Source organism: Microcaecilia unicolor, chromosome 2 (genome assembly GCF_901765095.1).
Source record: "Microcaecilia unicolor chromosome 2, aMicUni1.1, whole genome shotgun sequence".
Lineage (NCBI taxonomy): Eukaryota > Metazoa > Chordata > Amphibia > Gymnophiona > Siphonopidae > Microcaecilia > Microcaecilia unicolor.
Window position 1 is genome coordinate 45,974,247 of NC_044032.1, and position 22,961 is coordinate 45,997,207.

The 22,961-nt window shown below is 41.8% G+C and overlaps 1 protein-coding gene across 1 annotated transcript in view; it reads right to left on the reverse strand.

Annotated features, from left to right (window-relative positions):
• HDHD2 (haloacid dehalogenase like hydrolase domain containing 2) overlaps window positions 1-22,961 on the reverse strand; it is a 63,704-nt gene that overhangs the window by 18,873 nt on the left and 21,870 nt on the right. Inside the window, exon 4 of the mRNA XM_030192918.1 lies at window positions 17,390-17,474. Coding sequence (XP_030048778.1) covers window positions 17,390-17,474 — 85 coding nt within the window. The remainder of the gene's footprint in view (window positions 1-17,389; window positions 17,475-22,961) is intronic.

Genomic DNA, 22,961 nt, shown 5'->3' on the forward strand with positions numbered 1-22,961 from the left:
TCATGTAACCCCCCCCAGCCTTTACCCAGTCTCTCTCGCTCATGCAACCCCCTCCCCTCACAGCCTTTATCCCATCTCTTTTGCTCATGTAACCCCTCCAGCCTTCATTCACTTTCTTTTCCCTCACCTGGCTTCAGCTGCAGAGGAAACCACTGGGCTCCTGCTTCCCTACCATGACTTGGCTCTCTGCAAACTACAGCCACGCAGCGCCGGAGGTTTGGGTTGGTCTCATGGTTTCAAGTCTCATGGCTCATGCTTACAGAAAGCTGAGTGGTGGTGGGGAAGCAGGAATCCCACTGCAAGCAACACGAGAACTGCTAAATTTCTGAGGGCAGGAAAAAAGCACTTGGTGGGCCGGGTTCTGTCCAACGGGCCACAGGGTGGACAAGCCTGCTTTAGCAGGTAGGTGTACACTTACGAACGTAAGTGCTGGTATTCTATCCATTTAAATGCACAAGGATGCGTAAATGCAGGTGCTTAGTTTCTAGAACTGCCCTTCAGATGGGTACAAGTACTTAAAGAATATGAAACCTGACCTAAGTACTGAACAGCCCCATCAGGTGTATTTATTCACTCACTTTTATATTCTGCCTAAACTAAGCAGATTACATTAGAACAATACTGTATATTCCCTTCAGAGCTCCTTGTGGTGTTGTGGATAGGCCTCAGCCTTACTCTTGTGAATTTCACCTGTATCCCTTGATGGACTTTATAGCCCTGATGTTACCTTAGCTTTTGTGTATTTTACTCCTGATTATAAACTGAGTATGAGGTTTCTCACTATGCCTCACACTGCCTTTTACCAAAGTGAAGGGAAGACATGCATTATAGATGACCCAACTAGACATGTTGTGTGTGAGTGTAGAAAGAGAGAGAGAGAGTACATAAGTACATAAGTACATAAGTAGTGCCATACTGGGAAAGACCAAAGGTCCATCTAGCCCAGCATCCTGTCACCGACAGTGGCCAATCCAGGTCAAGGGCACCTGGCACGCTCCCTAAACGTAAAAACATTCCAGACAAGTTATACCTAAAAATGCGGAATTTTTCTAAGTCCATTTAATAGCGGTCTATGGACTTGTCCTTTAGGAATCTATCTAACCCCTTTTTAAACTCCGTCAAGCTAACCGCCCGTACCACGTTCTCCGGCAACGAATTCCAGAGTCTAATTACACGTTGGGTGAAGAAAAATTTTCTCCGATTCGTTTTAAATTTACCACACTGTAGCTTCAACTCATGCCCTCTAGTCCTAGTATTTTTGGATAGCGTGAACAGTCGCTTCACATCCACCCGATCCATTCCACTCATTATTTTATACACTTCTATCATATCTCCCCTCAGCCGTCTCTTCTCCAAGCTGAAAAGCCCTAGCCTTCTCAGCCTCTCTTCATAGGAAAGTCGTCCCATCCCCACTATCATTTTCGTCGCCCTTCGCTGTACCTTTTCCAATTCTACTATATCTTTTTTGAGATACGGAGACCAGTATTGAACACAATACTCCAGGTGCGGTCGCACCATGGAGCGATACAACGGCATTATAACATCCGCACACCTGGACTCCATACCCTTCCTAATAACACCCAACATTCTATTCGCTTTCCTAGCCGCAGCAGCACACTGAGCAGAAGGTTTCAGCGTATCATCGACGACGACACCCAGATCCCTTTCTTGATCCGTAACTCCTAACGTGGAACCTTGCAAGACGTAGCTATAATTCGGGTTCCTCTTACCCACATGCATCACTTTGCACTTGTCAACATTGAACTTCATCTGCCACTTGCACGCCCATTCTCCCAGTCTCGCAAGGTCCTCCTGTAATCGTTCACATTCCTCCTGCGACTTGACGACCCTGAATAATTTTGTGTCATCGGCGAATTTAATTACCTCACTAGTTATTCCCATCTCTAGGTCATTTATAAATACATTAAAAAGCAACTGACCCAGCACAGACCCCTGCGGGACCCCACTAACTACCCTCCTCCACTGAGAATACTGGCCACGCAATCCTACTCTCTGCTTCCTATCTTTCAACCAGTTCTTAATCCATAATAGTACCCTACCTCCGATTCCATGACTCTGCAATTTCTTCAGGAGTCTTTCGTGCGGCACTTTGTCAAACGCCTTCTGAAAATCCAGATATACAATATCAACCGGCTCCCCATTGTCCACATGTTTGCTTACCCCCTCAAAAAAATGCATTAGATTGGTGAGGCAAGACTTCCCTTCACTAAATCCGTGCTGACTTTGTCTCATCAGTCCATGTTTTTGTATATGCTCTGCAATTTTATTCTTAATAATAGCCTCCACCATCTTGCCCGGCACCGACGTCAGACTCACCGGTCTATAATTTCCCGGATCTCCTCTGGAACCCTTCTTAAAAATCGGAGTAACATTGGCTACCCTCCAGTCTTCCGGTATTACACTCGATTTTAGGGACAGATTGCATATTTCTAACAGTAGCTCCGCAAGTTCATTTTTTAGTTCTATTAATACTCTGGGATGAATACCATCAGGTCCCGGTGATTTACTACTCTTCAGCTTGCTGAACTGACCCATTACATCCTCCAAGGTTACAGAGAATTTGTTTAGTTTCTCCGACTCCCCCGCTTCAAATATTCTTTCCGGCACCGATGTCCCCCCCAAATCCTCCTCGGTGAAGACCGAAGCAAAGAATTCATTTAATTTCTCCGCTACGGCTTTGTCCTCCTTGATCGCCCCTTTAACACCATTTTCGTCCAGCGGCCCAACCGACTCTTTGGCCGGTTTCCTGCTTTTAATGTATCTAAAAAAATTTTTACTATGTATTTTTGCTTCCAACGCTAATTTCTTCTCAAAGTCCTTTTTTGCCCTCCTTATCTCCGCTTTGTCTTGATGAGATTCATCCAAGGTGCTGTACAGCAGTAACAGTTTAACATAAAACTTACACTTTTGTTAACAGTATATCAATAGTAAAATAACCAAACATAAGGTAAATGTGGAAATGGAAAATCAAAACCTAGTAATAGGATATATATGTATGAAAATTACCACAGGGTTCTTTTTATGTCTGTCTGATTAAAAGCCAGTGTATGCAGTGAATTTTCACGCTTACTCATGATTTTCTTCTAATATTTATTACAGATGTTTTGGTCAACTTGTAAAATAAGATGGGCAGATGGCTCCAGGTCATCAGGGACAGGGCTAGTGTAAGGGTATTTAGGTGTCCTAGACAAGCGTTCAGCCTTATGCTCCATCACCCATAATTATCCTTCAGACCCTTTGGACCTGCTAGCACTACCCCTTCCTTTTGTTTTTTCACTTTGTGTGGTTGTCAGGATTTATTGTTTTGGTTTGACTACAGTGGTTCTTTGTCGTCCCCCCCCCCCCAAACTGTTCCCTTAGACTTGTGTGCAGTGGCGGATAAGAAAGCAAATAGAATGTTAGGTATTATTAGAAAATGAGGACATTATAATGACTTTGTATCGCTCCATGGTGCAACCACACCTCGAATATTGTGTGCAATTCTGGTCACCACATCTCAAAAAAAGATATAGTGGAATTAGAAAAGGTACAGAGAAGGACGACGGAAATGATAAAGGGGATGGGATGATTTCTCTACGAGGAAAGGCTAAAGCGACTGGGGTTGTTCAGCTTTGAGACAAGATGGATGAGGGGTGTATGATAGAGATCTATAAAATAATGAGCAGAGTGGAACGGGTAGACGTGAATCGCTTGTTTACACTTAAATATTTCTTCACTCAACATGTAATTAAACTGTGGAATATGTTGCCATAGAATGTGGTAAAAACAGTTAGCTTAGCAGGGTTTAAAAAAGAGTTTGATAATAAAATGCACTGCTTATTTCTAGGATAAGCAGCATAAAACGTATTGTACTGGGATCTTGCCAGGTACTTGTAACCTGGATTGGCCATTATTGGAAACAGGATGCTGGGCTTGATAGACCTTCCCTCTGTTCCAGTATGGCAACCCTTATGTTCTTACTATGTTCTTAGCCCTCGAGGGCTGGCAGTAGACCAGGTTTTCAGGATATTCCTAATGAATATGCATGAGAATGATTTGCATGCCCGCTTATCTATTGTATACAGCTCCCTCTCATGCATATTCATAGGGATACCTGAAAACCTGGTCTGCTTGTAGCCCTTAAGGACTGAACTTGGGACAAGCATGTCCTAGGCAATTGCCTAGTCCTGCCTACTGGATGGGCCAGCCCTGGCTAAACCGGTTAAGGCTTTGCCCCACAGTATACAACAAAATGCAGTCCTGACCTTTGTAAGAAAAGCTGTGCCCTATCTCCATGAATGCACGGATGTAAAACTGACACAGCCTGGTTTAGTTTGAACTGGTTAAAATGTCATTTATTTATTTTATAGATGTAAACTAAAAATATCAGTAGGGAACTGGTTCAATCAAATAAATAAATCTTCCCATATAAGTACAGAACCCAGTTATTGAATGTAAGCATACATCTTTCAAAAAAGGAGGAAAAACGCCTCAAGAAAAAGCTTCTCCCACAGTTGTAAGTGGGATAAAAGCTATCATTTCATCATCATGGGCGATACAAAAAACCTCCTATATTTAATGATTTTTTATTTTATTTTTACTTTTACTATTCCTTTTACCACAAAAGAAAATTTTTTTCACCCTGCCATCCAAATTGAAAAGTTTTTACTTAGCTTGGGCAAACTTTAAACTCTCTCCTTTCGTGACCGAAATAAAACTGTGGTCAACGGGTCCCGTTTCACATTACGCTGCTTCAGGACCACAGCTATTCAATTATATATTTCAAAGGTCATCTTTCCTTAACAAAGGAGAAAGAAAAAGAATAATAAACATAAAAAGGTTTTATCTTAACTTATTCACCTTTTAAAGTATGACTATCCTTACAGCCCGTTCAGTATGCCGACGGTCGCATGGCTGGCAATTCAAATTAAACATGGCGGCACTTTAAATAAAGGATGTGATGTCACACGCTGTCAACATTATCCAATCATAATCTTTCAGTCCTAAAAAACACTGACTAGTTTGTATATGAAAAAATCAGTCCTTCTGACATATATTCTTTTCTCAAAAGAAATGTATCCACTCAATCTTCCCATTTAACCCTAGAGGAGTCATTGACTTTAATCGAAAAATCCATTTTTGTTCTTTTCTTAATAGCCACAATCGAGCTTCTTCATTCTTTAAACGCCAATCAACCTGTTGTAAAACAAAACAGCTGAGAGAATTGAAATCGTGCAAAAATTCTGTGCAATGTATAGCCAATGGAGACGTAGTCTTTTTTGTTGAAATGACACTTCTGTGTTCTATAAGTCTGACATACAATTGTCGGATCGTTTGTCCAACATAAATCCTTTCACAAGGACATTTGATGCATAAACAACACACTTAGATTTACATGTAGTATTCGTAAAGAGAGTGAATTTCTGTCCTGTACTTGGATTCACAAATTCATTTGTCTCAACCATAATGGGACACATCTGGCATTCACCACAGCATTTATGTCCATTATATACTCTGTCAGTCTGGAAATTGGATTTTGTTGAACACATTTCCTTTAGGTTATTGCCTCTACTATACGCCATTCTTACAATTGAATTAGTAAAAGCAGGTAAAGTCTGAACAATGTTCCAATGTCTCCTAATAATGTTGAAGACACTGTTGGCTTGCAAAGTGTGTTTTAGCACATAAGTAAACATCTTCTCTTCTTGATTATCTTCTTTCTGAGTAGGCTGTAGTAACAACTGTCTGTCAATGTACTTAGCCCTCTTATAGGCAGACCTCACAACGTTTTTAGGGTACCCCCTTTCCATAAGGCATTCGTGCTTGATGGCAAAAATCTTTTTTATTTGAGCAAATCCTTCGAAAGCTCAAAAATTGTGCCAATGGTAGATTGTTCTTCAAAGGCTTTGGGTGGCAACTAGTATAATACAACAACGTGTTCCGATCTGTGTTCTTCTTAAATATTGAGGTGTCAAAATGATCAGATTCCTTCCGTATTTGCACATCTAAAAATGTAATTTGATCAGAATGTACATTCATAGTGAATTTAATGTTGGAATGACAATTATTTAAATAAATCACAAACTGATCTAGCAGTTCTTGATCACCTTGCCATATTAGAAACACGTCATCTATAAAACATCTATGGAACACTCGAACAAGAAGAGGACGGAGAGGAACACAGAGGGCGGACCCGATGGAAACCGCGGGTTATCAACAAACTTATCTGCGAACACGGTCACAAACGTAGCAAAAATGAATTTGATTAATTTATCGTCTTTTTCACTGACAGACTCAGAGTCAGCATTATTATCGAAAGGACTGTCATTTGTTCCATCTCAGAAACATGATAAATTTTATAGTCGAGTGGAATTAGAGAAATTCATTAGAAAATTGCAAATTAAATTGTTTTTTTCTGAGCAATCGGGAGTTCCTGTCCCTGATAGATTTCAATTTAACTCTGGACCTACTTGGGTTCCACCAGGCCCTTTGAACCCGATATTGTCCACTTTCAAACAAGTTGTTTTGAGAGATTTAAATGCGATGGAAGAACGTCCTTTTATCTCTCATGTTAATCTGTCTGTAGAGGAAAGAGAAGCCCTTAAGTCATTAGCTCAGAATTCCAACATAGTTATAAGAAGGGCAGATAAAGGTGGTGCGGTAGTTGTTCAAGACCGCACCACCTATGATAGAGAAATTTGTAGACAACTAAATAATAAGACAGATTATAAGGAACTACAGATGGACCCCACGGATAGCCTAAAAGAAAAGATTTTGGAAGTAACAGGTGAAGCCTTTGCTGCAAGTTTGATAACACAGAAGGAATTTCAATATTTAAATTCTAAAACGAATAGGATTCCTCTTTTATACACCCTGCCTAAAATACATAAAACGTTAGAAAATCCCCCGGGACGACCGATAGTTTCAGGACGGGGGTCAGTATTAGAGCCATTATCCACGTATGTGGATACTTTTTTAAGACCTATGGTTCAAGAAGGACAATCCTATATAAGAGATTCAACACACTTTATGAATATTCTTGCAGAATGGTCTGGATCTTTGGCTGATGTAAGGCTGGTAACATTGGATGTGGTGTCCTTATATACGGTTATTCCACAGAAAGAAGCCTTAGCAGTAATAAAGAGGTTTCTGGCCAGGTCATCTTTATTTAATGAGCAGTTAATTTCCTTTGTGACAGCATTAGCTTCCTTAGCAATGGAACAAAATTATTTTGCTTATGAAGAGAGGATTTTTCAACAAATATCGGGGGTCGCCATGGGTGCAACCATGGCTCCCTCGATAGCTAATTTATTTATGAGAGAATTTGAAGACCTGCATGTATATGATTGTATGTTTAAAGAGAAGATTAAAATCTGGGTACGTTTTATAGATGACGTGTTTCTAATATGGCAAGGTGATCAAGAACTGCTAGATCAGTTTGTGATTTATTTAAATAATTGTCATTCCAACATTAAATTCACTATGAATGTACATTCTGATCAAATTACATTTTTAGATGTGCAAATACGGAAGGAATCTGATCATTTTGACACCTCAATATTTAAGAAGAACACAGATCGGAACACGTTGTTGTATTATACTAGTTGCCACCCAAAGCCTTTGAAGAACAATCTACCATTGGCACAATTTTTGAGATATCGAAGGATTTGCTCAAATAAAAAAGATTTTTGCCATCAAGCACGAAAACTACAGGAATGCCTTATGGAAAGGGGGTACCCTAAAAACGTTGTGAGGTCTGCCTATAAGAGGGCTAAGTACATTGACAGACAGTTGTTACTACAGCCTACTCAGAAAGAAGATAATCAAGAAGAGAAGATGTTTACTTATGTGCTAAAACACACTTTGCAAGCCAACAGTGTCTCCAACATTATTAGGAGACATTGGAACATTGTTCAGACTTTACCTGCTTTTACTAATTCAATTGTAAGAATGGCGTATAGTAGAGGCAATAACCTAAAGGAAATGTGTTCAACAAAATCCAATTTCCAGACTGACAGAGTATATAATGGACATAAATGCTGTGGTGAATGCCAGATGTGTCCCATTATGGTTGAGACAAATGAATTTGTGAATCCAAGTACAGGACAGAATTTCACTCTCTTTACGAATACTACATGTAAATCTAAGTGTGTTGTTTATGCATCAAATGTCCTTGTGAAAGGATTTATGTTGGACAAACGATCCGACAATTGTATGTCAGACTTATAGAACACAGAAGTATCATTTCAACAAAAAAGACTACGTCTCCATTGGCTATACATTGCACAGAATTTTTGCACGATTTCAATTCTCTCAGCTGTTTTGTTTTACAACAGGTTGATTGGCGTTTAAAGAATGAAGAAGCTCGATTGTGGCTATTAAGAAAAGAACAAAAATGGATTTTTCGATTAAAGTCAATGACTCCTCTAGGGTTAAATGGGAAGATTGAGTGGATACATTTCTTTTGAGAAAAGAATATATGTCAGAAGGACTGATTTTTTCATATACAAACTAGTCAGTGTTTTTTAGGACTGAAAGATTATGATTGGATAATGTTGACAGCGTGTGACATCACATCCTTTATTTAAAGTGCCGCCATGTTTAATTTGAATTGCCAGCCATGCGACCGTCGGCATACTGAACGGGCTGTAAGGATAGTCATACTTTAAAAGGTGAATAAGTTAAGATAAAACCTTTTTATGTTTATTATTCTTTTTCTTTCTCCTTTGTTAAGGAAAGATGACCTTTGAAATATATAATTGAATAGCTGTGGTCCTGAAGCAGCGTAATGTGAAACGGGACCCGTTGACCACAGTTTTATTTCGGTCACGAAAGGAGAGAGTTTAAAGTTTGCCCAAGCTAAGTAAAAACTTTTCAATTTGGATGGCAGGGTGAAAAAAATTTTCTTTTGTGGTAAAAGGAATAGTAAAAGTAAAAATAAAATAAAAAATCATTAAATATAGGAGGTTTTTTGTATCGCCCATGATGATGAAATGATAGCTTTTATCCCACTTCAACTGTGGGAGAAGCTTTTTCTTGAGGCGTTTTTCCTCCTTTTTTGAAAGATGTATGCTTACATTCAATAACTGGGTTCTGTACTCATATGGGAAGATTTATTTATTTATTTTAAACATTTATACACTGCCTATCACCTAGGTGGTTTATCCTTGTAGAAAGCCTTTAGCTTGGCTTGTGTAGCTAGTTTTCTATAACTTTAGGATTGCTGCTATGTCTCAGCTGCTGCTTGGGGAAAGTGACAGGTGCTCTCTGTGCTGATCTGTATCTAGACTCAGGAGTGGTAGCTATCCAACAGTGTCAGAAGAAGGGAGATAAAAGCTCGAGCTGAATAATTTGTGCAGTGACATAGAGGGTAGAAAAAGCAATTCTGACATGAAAGTCTGAGTATAAACTAGAATCATAAAAGTAGTTGAGTATGGAGTTGGCCTCTACATCTCCTTTTACAGGCTGTGGAAGGACTTACTCAGATTTGAAACTCCTTTATAGACGAATCATTTTATCTTATCGTGCCATCTAATGATAAGAAATATCAGATAAGTTACACACCCACCCTAGGAAAATCAAACAGTATTAGTCTTGGTGCCAGAGCCTGTTACCCATTCGGGTTAATGGTTATTCTGTCAATTGCCTTACGAAAAGCCATCATGCTAACTTCCCTATTGGTAGGAGAAATAGAACACATGGGGGAGTTTTAAAGAAATAAGAAGAATGAGATTTTACAAATGTTGAATCAGAGTTTGATAAGAAAAGTTGCCTTATTCTTTAATTGAACTTCATTGGACCAAGGGAAATTTCTGACTGTAGTCATGTTCATGCTTTTCTAATTGCTATGTAAGCCACACTGAACCTGAGTTCTGCTTGGGCTAAAATGGGATATAAATGTCATCAGGGCCGTGCCTAGGGTCTCCGGCGCCCCCCTGCAGTTGGCGCCCCCCCCCCTCCGGCGCCCCCCCTCGAAAACGATCGCTACACTACCCGCCCTCTTCTCCCCAGATCCTTTTCCTTTTTTTTTTGGTTTAAATTTACCTCTGTCCAGCGGCAGCGTAGCATTAGTGAGAAGGAGGCGGCGCTCCCCTGCCCCGACGTGTCAGTCTTCCCTTCGCTCAGTGTCCCGCCTTCTTCTGACGTCATTTCTGATGTCAGAAGAAGGCGGAACTGAGCGAAGGGAAGACTGACACGTCGGGGCGGGGGAGCGCTGCCTCCTTCTCACTAACGCTACGCTGCCGCCGGACAGAGGTAAATTAAACAAAAAAAAAGAAGGAAAAGGATCTGGGGAGAAGAGGGGGAGGTAAGCATGGTGCGGCGGGGCGCCCCCCAGAGGATGGCGCCCTCCTGCCATGCTTACCTCGCTTACCGTGTTGGCACGGCCCTGAATGTCATAAATAAAATAAATGAATACAAATGTAGGTTGTGGATGGCTAAAACTTATTTTTGGCACTTATTATAGAATTGGCCTGTGGTTGCAGAATCAGGAGAAACAGTATGCCTAGCTGAATAATTCCCTTCCCTTCCATAGCCCCTGCTGATCTCTCTCTCTCACTGGGCTTCTAAGTCTGGCCTCTGCTGAGTCAGTGGACCACTGATAACCTCTCCCACATCTGGGCTCACTGATGACCTCTGCCCACTGCCAAGACTGCTGCTGGCTTCTTCTCACTCCCAGGGTGGCTGACAGTCTCTTACCACTTTCAAGGCTGCTAATAGCTTCTCTCCAGTCTCCACTACTGGAACCACCACCCCCCCCCCCCCCCCCCCCAGAACCTCTGACAGCCTCACTTTGCCACTGATTCTATGTCCTTCCTCCCCCACACTGGTATACTCACAGATGTATCCCCAATACTGATTGTCATTGCTCTTATTCCCACCAAACTGCTGATTGCCTCTGCCCACCACTGGGTTACTATTCAAGAATGAAATAGGTAAAGAGGAAAGTAACTGATAGCTACTGAGGGGAATCAGAAAGGGAGAAAGACTAGTGAGTACAAGGTGTGGCTAGCTGGCCACTGCCTGGAGAGAAACTGGGAAGCAGGGGAGTGACCAGAAAGAGTGATTTCAGACCTGAAGGGAGAAAAGAAAAATGGAGCAAAGGAGGAAAGACGGCTGCTTGGTACTTTCCAGTGCCTTTGTTTAGGGTTATAACTGGCACTCCTTGCAAATTAACCCCCTCTCCCCCCCCCCCCCCCCTTCTCCTCTTTGAAATGCAAAACGCTATTTCTCTGCTGGTCTGAACTAAATCTCCCAAGCATTTAGGTGCATAGGTATGTATATTATAACCTGTACGTGTACTCTGTGACTCTGCCGCACATGGGTCACATAGAAATACTGATATTTATGTCACCTGAGGCCTCTTAAGCACAGAAAAAACCTTTATAATAGTAGCTCTTTTGTTTACCAGTGACCTCATACTACCCCTCTCCTCAAGACCCTTCACTGGCTCCCTATCCGTTTTCGCATCCTGTTCAAACTTCTTCTACTAACCTATAAATGTACTCACTCTGCTGCTCCCCAGTATCTCTCCACACTGGTCCATCCCTACACCCCTTCCCGTGCACTCCGCTCCATGGATAAATCCTTCTTATCTGTTCCCTTCTGCCAACTCCAGACTTCGCGCCTTCTGTCTGGCTGCACCCTACGCCTGGAATAAACTTCCTGAGCCCCTACGTCTTGCCCCATCCTTGGCCACCTTTAAATCTAGACTGAAAGCCCACCTCTTTAACATTGCTTTTGACTCGTAACCACTTGTAACCACTCGCCTCCACCTACCCTCCTCTCTTCCTTCCCGTTCACATTAATTGATTTGATTTGCTTACTTTATTTTTTGTCTATTAGATTGTAAGCTCTTTGAGCAGGGACTCTCTTTCTTCTATGTTTGTGCAGCGCTGCGTATGCCTTGTAGCGCTATAGAAATGCTAAATAGTAGTATGCTATAAATCACATCTCACTTCAACTGTGCCTAGTAACATATAGTGAGAGATCAAAAGTTTATCATTTCAAGTCTTCTCTGTTTCCGTTTTTGAGCCCCTCTTCTAAACAAGTTCTATAATGTAAATAAATAAATAAGTACATTCAGGCTTACTTAGTTCAAAGATTTCAAGCAGACTGATCCTCTGAATTGAACCGTCTTTAATTTGTTTGTTGTTCTGGCAGAAGTGGGTGCCAGCCAACAAAGCAGAATACTGGTCCATAGCACAGAGAAAAATGTGGTGTTTTTTTTTTTGTATATTTCTCTCCTAGGTCACCTAACGCAATCAATGCAGCAACTGCCTTGTCCAGGAGCTATGCACCTGCTGGATCTTTCCAGAACCTTGCAATAATGGTCCCTAAATCTGGCTACTGGGTGCTAATCTCAAGGGGCTTTGAACTCCATCCGACGCATCCCCAACCAAACCCAGGGAGTGGAAGACCTGAACTAGGATTCAAATCCCAGCCTTTTGTGCAGTAGAGTGCAAGCCACATGTTCAGTTCCAAAAGTAATTTTATAAAGCTGTGGGTTTCTTTTTCTGTAAAGGTACATAATGCTGTAAGCCTGTTGTAGAAAAGTTGGATAGAGTTTGGAAATGCTGAAGTAAAGTTGAAATTCAAGAGGAAAAGTCATATTATATCTAGTCTGAGAGCCAAGAACATAAGAATAGCCATACTGGGTCAGACCAATGATCCATCAAGCCCAGTATCCTGCTTCCAACAGTGGCCAATCCAGATCACAAGTACCTGGCAGAAACCTAATAGTAGCAACATTCCATGCTACCAACCCCGGGGCAAACAGTGGCTTTCCCCATGTCCATCTCAATAGCAGACTATGGACTCTTACTCCAGGAACCTGTCCAAACCTTTTTTTTTTAACCTAGATATGCTAACCGCCAACACCACATCCTCCATCAACGAGTTCCAGCGTGTTTGAGTGAAAAAATATTTGAGTAAAAAAATATTTCCAACTATTTGTTTTAAAAGTATCACCATGTAAGATCACTGAATGTCCCCCTGGTCCTTGTACTTTTTGAAGGAGTGAAAAATCGATTCACTTTTACCTGTTACACCACTCAGGATTTTGTAGACCTCAATCAGATCCCCCCCCTCAGCCGTCTCTTTTCCAAGATGAAGAGCCCTAACCTCTTTAGCCTTTCCTTATATGGGAGGAGTTCTATCCCCTTTACCATTTTGGTCACTCTTCTTTGACCCTTTTCTAATTCCGCTATATCTTTTTTTGAGATACAGCAACCAGAACTGAACGCAATACTCAAGGTGAGGTTGCACAATGGAGTGATACAGAGGCATTATAATATTGTTGGTCATATTTTACATCCCTGTTTGCTTTTTTGGCTGCCAAACACTGAGCAGAAGATTTCAGCATATTGTCTACAATGACACCTATATCTTTTTCTTGAGTGCTGATTCCAAAGCCATCAGGTAACTGTGATTCGGATTAGTGTTCAGCATTTGTCCACATTAAATTTCATCTGCCATTTGGATGCCCAGTCTTCCAGTTTCCCCACAGTCTTACTGCAATTTTTCACAATCCACATGTGTTTTGACAACTTTGAATACTTTTGTGTAATCTGCAAATTTAATCAACTCACTCGTCGTTCCAATTTCCAGATCATTTATAAATATGTTAAATAGCACTGGTCTCAGTACAGATCTCTGCAGCACTCCACTATTCACCCTCCTCCATTGAGAAAAATGGCCATTTAACCCTAACCTTTATTTTCTGTCCAACAACCAATTCCTAATCCACAAAAGGACATTGCCTCCTATCCCATTTTAATTTTCTTAGGAGCCTCTCATGAGGATCTTTGTCAAAAGCTTTCTGGAAATCTAGATACACTACATCAACTAGCTCACCTTTAGCCACATGTTTGTTCACGCCTTCAAAGAAATGAAGCGAATTATTGAGGCAAGACTACCCTAGGCTAAACTTATTCTGACTCTGTCCCATTAATACACGTGTTCTGTAAATTTTATTCTTTATAATAGTTTTCACTATTTTGCCTGGCACTGAAGTCAGGCTTACCGGTCTGTAATTTCCCGGATCACCCCTGGAACCCTTTTTGAAAATCGGTGTTACATTTGCCACCCTCCAATCTTCAGGTACTAAGGACGATTTTAATAACAGGTTATAGATCACTAAGGGCCCCTTTTACCAACCTGAAGCAAAAGAAGGACTGCGCTGGCGACAGTGCATGTTTTTGACACGTGCCGAGGCCCCCTTTTACGGCAGCTGGTAAAAGATAGGTCAGCCATTTGGGGGGAGCCCTTATCACCACCCATTGAGGTGGTGGTAAGGGCTCCAGCGCTAACCCAGCAGTAACCGAGCAGCAAGTGGGCACTGCCCGATTACCACCAGGTACACACCAGTGCTACAAAAATAAATATATTTGTGTAGTGCTGGATGTGACGGTGTGCTGGGGGTGGGAAATACCACCAGGCTGCTGCAGTAGCCCAGCGGTACTTCCTTTTTAGCGAGCGGTAAGCCCGCGTTGGGCATACCGCCGCTTTATAAAAGGGGCTCTAAGCGCAGATCAGCAATTTCATGTTTGAGTTCTTTCAGTGCCCAGGGGTGTATACCATCTGGTCCAGGTGACTATCGCGTGTTGATTTGGCTCAGTACGTTTTCCAGGTTCACTGAGACTTCTTTCAGTTCCTCCGCTTCGTCACCCTTGAAAACCATTTCTGGTACAGGTGGATCTCTTACGCCTTTGTCTGTAAAGATTGAAGCAAAGAATTCATTCAGTCTCTCTGCTATGGCCTTGTCCTCCCTGAGTACTCCTTTTGCTCCTTCAAGAGCAAACAGTCCCACGGAATCCCTCACAGGATTTCTGCTTCTGATGTACCTAAAAAAGGTGTTACTATGAAGTTTTCTCTCTGCGACAAGTTTTCATATTCTCTTATAGCCACCTTTATCGTTGCTTTGCATCTAGCTTGACGGTGCTTATTTTGTTTCTTATTTTTTTTTCATTCGGATCCTTTGGATTCTTTGAAGGAAGCTAGAGCAGTTATTAGGCAGAGGTAACTCTGATTTTGCTTAGATTATACCTCTTTTGATATAACTAGGGAAAAACTGTTAAACGAGAACTGGTAGTCTTCTTTATCTTATCTGAACATCTAGTTTCTATAAAGGAATAAAGAGTTCGCTGACTTTATACCCATTAGTATGGTTGCTCTGATGCTAGCTAATTACTGAATTACACAGATTACACTGCACCAGAGGTCGATTATGGTTTTTACAGATGTACTCCCAGATACAGGATTTCCAGATGGCACCATAGGAGATCAGGTAGATCTTTCTGTCCTGCATACTTTTTTATCAAAACCTGTGAATAAGTGACAGAGCCCCCTGAAACAGGAATGATCACTTCACTTGTACAAAATGGAAATCAAAAAATTAATTAAATTACTTTGTGAATAATTAGTGAACAAAAATTACTGCAGCATTTCCTAGGTTCAGAGGGACTCCAATATTTTGATCATGGTGTTCTCTAACTAGCAAGTAAATTAACATTCCAAATTTCAGTGGGGCTGTATTTAGGAATCTGAATTTGACTTGTGTGCTTCTAGTAAGGTGCATGGTACAACTTATTGCTAACTTATAGGCTGAAGTGAACTCAGGAGCGCGCAGTTTGATGGTTGTTGGAACAAACGTTTTCTTGAGAGAGACAGAGAGAACCACAGAAGCCAAATCTTACTGATGCTCTTTGTCACCTTGGGCAAGACACTTAACCCTTCATTATTGTTTTAAAATTGAAGAGGATTTTGTGACGTACTTTTTTCTTAGATCTCTACAGTCTGACACCATGGATCCTGAGGCAGGGATCGAAACTTGGGCCTGTAGTCGGGCCGTGGGAGGTATTAGTTCTCGACTGAAAACTGAAAACTTTCTTTGAGATAAGTGCATATTCCTTGAACTGCTTAGTAATATTACACGGTTATTGTGAGCACAGAAGCCTTTTTGGAAGCGCAAAAGCTCTATTTATTAGGAGGTTTTTTGCCCGTGATGATTCAGTGGATCTCCCTCATGTTGATATAGTCAACGAAGGAGTTTTCTGTTTATTTGAGGCTTTTTCCTCCAATATATAATGTGAGAAGGAAGAGGCTGTCCTACCCTGGTTAGGCCCCTAGAGGGCGCTGTTCCCCCTAAAATGTCCATGGAGAAGGGCTGGGTGAGTCACTATAGGGAGCCAGAAAGGGGAGGTATAGCTGGAGGTCGCTAGGACCGGGGAGAGTCCTGGGGATAGAAACAGGTGCAGCAGATTATGGGCTGGGTCCTGTTTGGCCATTAAACACTTAATACCCCACCTGAGTTGTGAGGGAGAAAGGAGAGCTGGCAGCTGAAGCAGGGGAATCCCCATGGGAAGTTCTGGCTGTGCCCTTGGGACTGGGGGTAGAACTGTGTGTTCCCAAGAAGGAAGCTGGCTGGGGTAAGAAGGCCCTGGAGTATCAAGAATAAGAACTATGTGTTCAAGGAGGGACTGTGTGTCCAGGGACTGAGTAAAAGACTGTGTGTCTAGAACAGTGAAGAGGTACTGTGTGTCTAGGGCAGTGAAGAGGTACTGTGTGTCCCAGAGGAAAAGACTGTGTGTCTAGAACAGTGAAGAGGGACTGTGTGTCCAAGATGAAGAGACTGTGTGTCTAGAGCTGTGTGCTACAAGGAGGGACTGTGTGTCCAGGGACTGAGTTAGTACTGAGCCCAAAGGCCTGCGTGAGAGGGCTCAGGGGGAAGAAATCTATGGATATTGAACTGTGCAAGAAGAAATGTTTAAAATGGAAGATTGCACTGAGTAGGAAGAAATGAAATGGTTAAGCTGGAAGAACTGTTTAAGCTTGTGAAAGTGTTTTAAGCTAAAAGAAGTGTGCCCCAGAGGCTGGAATAAAGATGTGTATGAAAATAGCCTGATTGGTGAGACCTGACTATGTTTGCCTTTTGAGAAGCAGGTCACCCTGAGCAGAAAAGGGTAGTAGATTAATTTGCATAAAATCTGCATACTGAGAACCAGCTCACCCTGAGTGAAAGAGGGACCTGGGATCCTGAGGTGGGAACTTCATCAAGACAAGCCTCGCAATAGCTCATCATCTTTACCATAAAAAGAGTCTTTTTGTCACAATCATATTACTGTGGATATCGTTATTGTTGGACCACACCGTAGGGAGCCAGAATACCAATAAACTCCTACTGCACCTATCCAGACTGTGACCATCTGCTGGTGGCAGAGAATACTGGGCAGTTCCAGGAGTGCACCAATCCTTATACTAACGATGATGTCACTGAAAATCAAGATGGGGAGAACAACCCACTTGTCTGAACTGCTCTAGCAGGAGAATAAGGAAGTAAAATTAATTGCCCTTCCTATCACCACAGATATGATGCTTGGATACAACTTACCGGAAAGCCTTATTCATAGTTTGGTAGTTAAAATGTTCTGCTGCTAGTCCAATTACCACTGCATTGGGACTGTTTGTATCTATTCCTGCAAACAAAACAAAACAATAAAGCTGCAGATGAGGGGTTCCAGGCTCAAAACAAATGGCCATGTAATCCCCTGATCAAGACAGGAAGAAACACAATAAGGAAATGTACATACTGCATGCACTCAAACTCAACTTAAGAAAGTGCAGATACGATCAATGCAGTACAATATTTTGAGAGATTTTCTATTTAATCTAAGATAGATCATGTCTTTTCAGTAAATGCCAACCGACAAACTGTGCAACAAAAATTCAGTTAGACAATTTCCCGTATTTCGTGTGTGTGTGTTTTTTTTTTATCCTGGCTTATAGGCCAATATGCTTTTCTGTTTTTACCCTTCACTTATGCTCTGCTAGTCCAGAGATGGGTAACTATAAAATGAAGAATAAGAGAAGCCACCCTGATGGCTGGGCTGAATATGTACTCTTAAAAAGTATGCCAGGGGTTATCAGCATCCAAAGTGAGGGGAGGTGGGGTATGTGTGTCCTGGATTCTATATATGGTGCTCTTGCTAAGTGCTATTGTATAAAAATGCACACTTAAATCTTTTACAGCGAAACTGAAAAGGGGGCATGGCCATGGGAGGAGCATGGGTGGGTCAGGAGTGTTCACTAAAGATGCACACATTTATTATAGAATTTGGGGGATCTGCGCCAAATTTATATGTGAGGATTTACACCAGGTTTATGACTTCCCGATCTAAATTATTATTATTGGTACATTTGCATCCCACATTTTCCCACCTATTTGCAGGCTCAATGTGGCTTACATAGTGCAGTAGAGGCGATTGCCAATACTGGTAGGGACAATACAAAGTGAGGTTATGGTAGAGTAATCCATATCCCGTTCAAAAGCGACTTAAATGAAATAACCAACGAGATCAACCAGAGTTTCCAGACTATGCACTCTTGGGCGGACTCATTCAAGCTAAAACTCAATGCAGAAAAAACTCAATGTCTAGTTCTCACCTCCCAATACAATACAAACAACTACCCTACAATAACCACACCCTACTGCACACTTCCTATCTCAGAAAATCTGAAAATCCTTGGAGTCACCATTGACCGAAACCTCACTATCGACACCCACGCGAAGAACACGACGAAAAAAAATGTTCCAATCGATGTGGAAACTCAAAAGAATAAAACCTTTCTTCCCAAGAAATATCTTCCGCACCCTAGTACAGTCACTAGTAATAAGCCACTTGGACTACTGTAACGTTCTGTACGCAGGCTGCAAAGAACAGACCATCAAGAAACTCCAGACAGCCCAGAACACCGCAGCCAGCCTCATTTTTGGAACACCTAAATATGAAAGTGCGAAACCCCTCAGAGAGAAACTGCACTGGCTCCCGCTCAAGGAACGAATTGAGTTCAAGATCTGCACGACTGTACACAAAATCATTCATGCAGATGCCCCACTCTATATGCTAAACCTAGTGGACTTACCGCCCAGGAATGCCAAAAGATCGGCCCGCAAATTCCTCAACCTGAACTTCCCCAGCTGTAAAGGATTGAAATACAAACAGGCTTATGCTACTACCTTTGCGTACAAAAGCACACAGTATTGGAACGCACTACCCATGGCCCTGAAAACCATAACCAATCTAACAAGCTTTCGCAAAGCTCTGAAAACACATCTCTTCAACAGAGCCTACAAAAGTCACCCTCAATGAAACATATCATTCCTTAAACTACATAAGGCACCTAAAACACCTCTCACACGACCTTACCTAACACCTTTCCATCTGAATTCCTCTTTCACCTCAGCTTATGATTGACTGTTTTGTTTTGTTTTTTTAAATCATGTAACGACGTTTTCATTTCCATACTCTGTAAGCCACATTGAGCCTGCAAAAAGGTGGGATAATGTGGGGTACAAATACAATAAATAAATAAATAATGATCAGTGTGATAGACACATTAGGGGTCATAAGGAGGAAGAGTTGGGTTATGTCCGGTACAAACTTTTATATTGTTGTGTTGCGGGGTTAAGGCATTTAGGTTGGATCGTTAGGGTATGCCTTTTTGAACAGGTTAGTCTTTAGGAGTTTCTGGAAGTTTAGGTGGTTGTATGTTATTTTCACGGCTATTGGTAGCGTGTTCCATAGTTGCGTGCTTATATAAGAGAAGCTGGACGCATAGGTTGATTTGTATCTGAGTACTGGCACTAAGGAGGGCGGTAAGCTCTCCCATAAACCGGGACACAAGCCTTTCTCGTGCCATGTGTCACCAGGCCTTGATTCCCTGTCTGAGTCGGAGTCCTTGCAGTCGGCGGCTGAGCACCAGGAGGCCACCTCCTGTCGCAGCGTGCCTCAAGGTTTTAAACAGTATTTCATGGAAATGCACCAAGTCTTGAAAAGCATGGGGGATGAGATTTTGAAGACTGTACACAGGGACCTCAGAGAGTTGGGCGCAAGAGTAGAGGACTTGGAGACCCACGTTGATGACCATACTGAGGCCCTATAAACACTGCGCACTCAGACAGGATCTCTTTGTACACAATATGAAGACATGCTGCTTAAACTTCATGATTTGGATAATAGGGGGCAGCGGAAAATCTGAGAATCTGCAGAGTGCCTGAGGTGAAAGGAGTGGAGGTTGATCCTGCCATTGTGCAGCTGCTATGCACAACTTCTTGGCAGAGACAGAGATGCAGCCCCGGTTGAGCTCAAGCGTGCACATCATGTACTGGGTCAGCCCGCCCCCTCCGCCCAAATCACCCTAGGGACATTGTGGTGCAGTTTGCCATTATGCTGTGGAGCGCATTTATCAGCAATCTCTTCAAAAGGGAACTTTATATTCTCAGAATGCTACAGTTCAAGTGTTCCAGAATGTTTCTGCACTTAATTTGGTTAAGCGGAAGGATTTTAAACCAGTGTTTGGAGATTTTAAAAAAGGAAAAAAGATTTCATACCGATGGAGCTTCCCCTTTGCCTTGTCTTTTGTTTTTGCGGCCAAGACTCACTAAGTGAAAAGCTACGAGAATGGTATGGGATTTGCGTTCCAAGACGTATGACCAAAGACTTGCTGACCTGAACATGTATACCCTGGAGGAAAGGAGGAACAGGGGTGTTATGATACAGACGTTCAAATACTTAAAAGGTATTAATCCGCAAAAAAATCTTTTCCGGAGATGGGAAGGCGGTAGAACGAGAGGACATGAAATGAGATTGAAGGGGCGCAGACTCAAAAAAGATGTCAGGAAGTATTTTTTCACGGAGAGGGTGGTGGATGCTTGGAATGCCCTCCCGCGGGAGGTGGTGGAGATGAAAACGGTAACGGAATTCAAACATGCGTGGGATATGCATAAAGGAATCCTGTGCAGCAGGAATGGATCCTCAGAAGCTTAGCCGAAATTGGGTGGTGGAGCAGGTGGGGGAAGAGAGGTTGGTGGTTGGGAGGCGAGGATAGTGGAGGGCAGACTTATACGGTCCGTGCCAGAGCCGGTGATGGGAGGCGGGACTGGTGGTTGGGAGGCGGGAAATACTGCTGGGCAGACTTGTACGGTCTGTGCCCTGAAAAAGGCAAGTACAAATCAAGGTAAGGTATACACATATGAGTTTATCTTGTTGGGCAGACTGGATGGACCATGCAGGTCTTTTTCTGCCGTCATCATCATCATCATCTCTGAGGTTTGGCAGATCCTGCAGTGGTTGGAGGGAGTTCCTCCCTTATCTATATCTTCGTCATCAGTGGCTCCAGCTACCCGCTCTAAACTTCAACAGTGGTCGAGAGTCCTGGATAAAACACAGAAGACGCAGTGGTTCCCTTTTGCTGGGATTCGCTAAACTTTGACTTCTCCGTAATGTCAATACATCTTGATATCTGTTGATTGCTAACTTTGGAGCTGCTGTTTCTCTCCTTTGAAGTGACATCCTTCTTTGTTGGGGTGTATTTTTGCTATTTGCAAAAGTTGGTTTGAGATCTAGCCTCGGGGATGCTCTTTATTGTATTCAGTTATATACACTGTTAAGAAGCAAATATGGTTATGTGAATTGCTATGTTATTTGAACTATATGTTTTGTACAAGAAATGTATTTTCCACAGTTTTTCTTCTTGCATTGTGGGTGGAGGGGAGGGGTGAGTTGGTCTGGGATTGTGGGTCAGAACCTCCATTTCCTTGCAATGTGGGCTTCAGCTTGCGTTTGTAGATGGTGATTTTTTTAATTTTTGGGCTGGGGGGGAGGGTGGTTCTAGGCAGTTGGGTTTTTATTTCTGTTGGCTGAAGTGTTTTTTTGTTGGGGAAGAGAATAGTAGTACTTTGTTTTTTTTCATGCTGGGGGAGGGATCTTTTTCTATTCTGAGTGGGATGTTTATTTTCTTTGGGGGGGGGGGGGGGGGGGGAGTTTTCCATAGACTGTGTAATTTCTTTGCTTTTATTTGTCGATAGTTTATTAGACATGGGGATTGACCTTAAGATTTTAACTCTTCTAGAAGGAGACATTTAGTTTTGCAGGAAATCAGATCAAATCGACCCCAGGTTGTGAAGCTGCAAGAGACACATTTTAACGTGGAACATGAACCCCTGTTTTGTGATGTTCAGTTTTCTAAGATGTCATTTGCTTCTGATGGTTCTGGAGCAAAAAAAAAAAGGGGGCGCTGAACATGCCTACTCTCCGTCCCCAAATATGCCCTCAGCGCTAAAAATATTAAAATTATTTATCGCATGGGAAGTGTGCATACATGCGAAAACTATAGTGGGATGCCTCAGAGCGCTCAACGGTAGGCACTTTTAACTTGTGGCAACCACATGCTAGTGCTTAGCGCGGCTTTGTTAAAGGGCCCGTTAGTATTTAAAATCTTATATGGTTATTGTCCTTATTTACATACTCAATTAATAACTTTTGCTGTTTCTCAGAGAAACTCTTGTTTACATTCTGCATTGTTACTTGGATTTCTAACTATTAAGATGGTTCGATATAGAAGAATCTTGGATAGTTTATGTATCAATCTAGTAAAATTTGGAATTCCATTTCAAAAACAAATTCATACTGTTCCAAAGTATCTCTGGTTTTGTAAAACTCTGAAAACATACTTTTTCAATATATTTATTTTACCACATTAATATCCCACTTTTTCCCCACAGTTTTGCAGGCACAAAGTGGCTTACAATGTACTGATGAGGCTAATGCCAGATCAGTTGTTATACAAATACAATCAAATTAAATAGAAGGAACAGGGTGAAAAAAGGGAAAGGTTAAAGAGACTAAAATGGTCCACGGATAAGTCATTAGGAAGGACTTTAGGTTATACGTTGAAACCATAAAGACTGTCCGAGATATATCTTAATACAGTGGTGGAAATAAGTATTTGATCCCTTGCTGATTTTGTAAGTTTGCCCACTGACAAAGACATGAGCAGCCCATAATTGAAGGGTAGGTTATTGGTAACAGTGAGAGATAGCACATCACAAATTAAATCCGGAAAATCACATTGTGGAAAGTATATGAATTTATTTGCATTCTGCAGAGGGAAATAAGTATTTG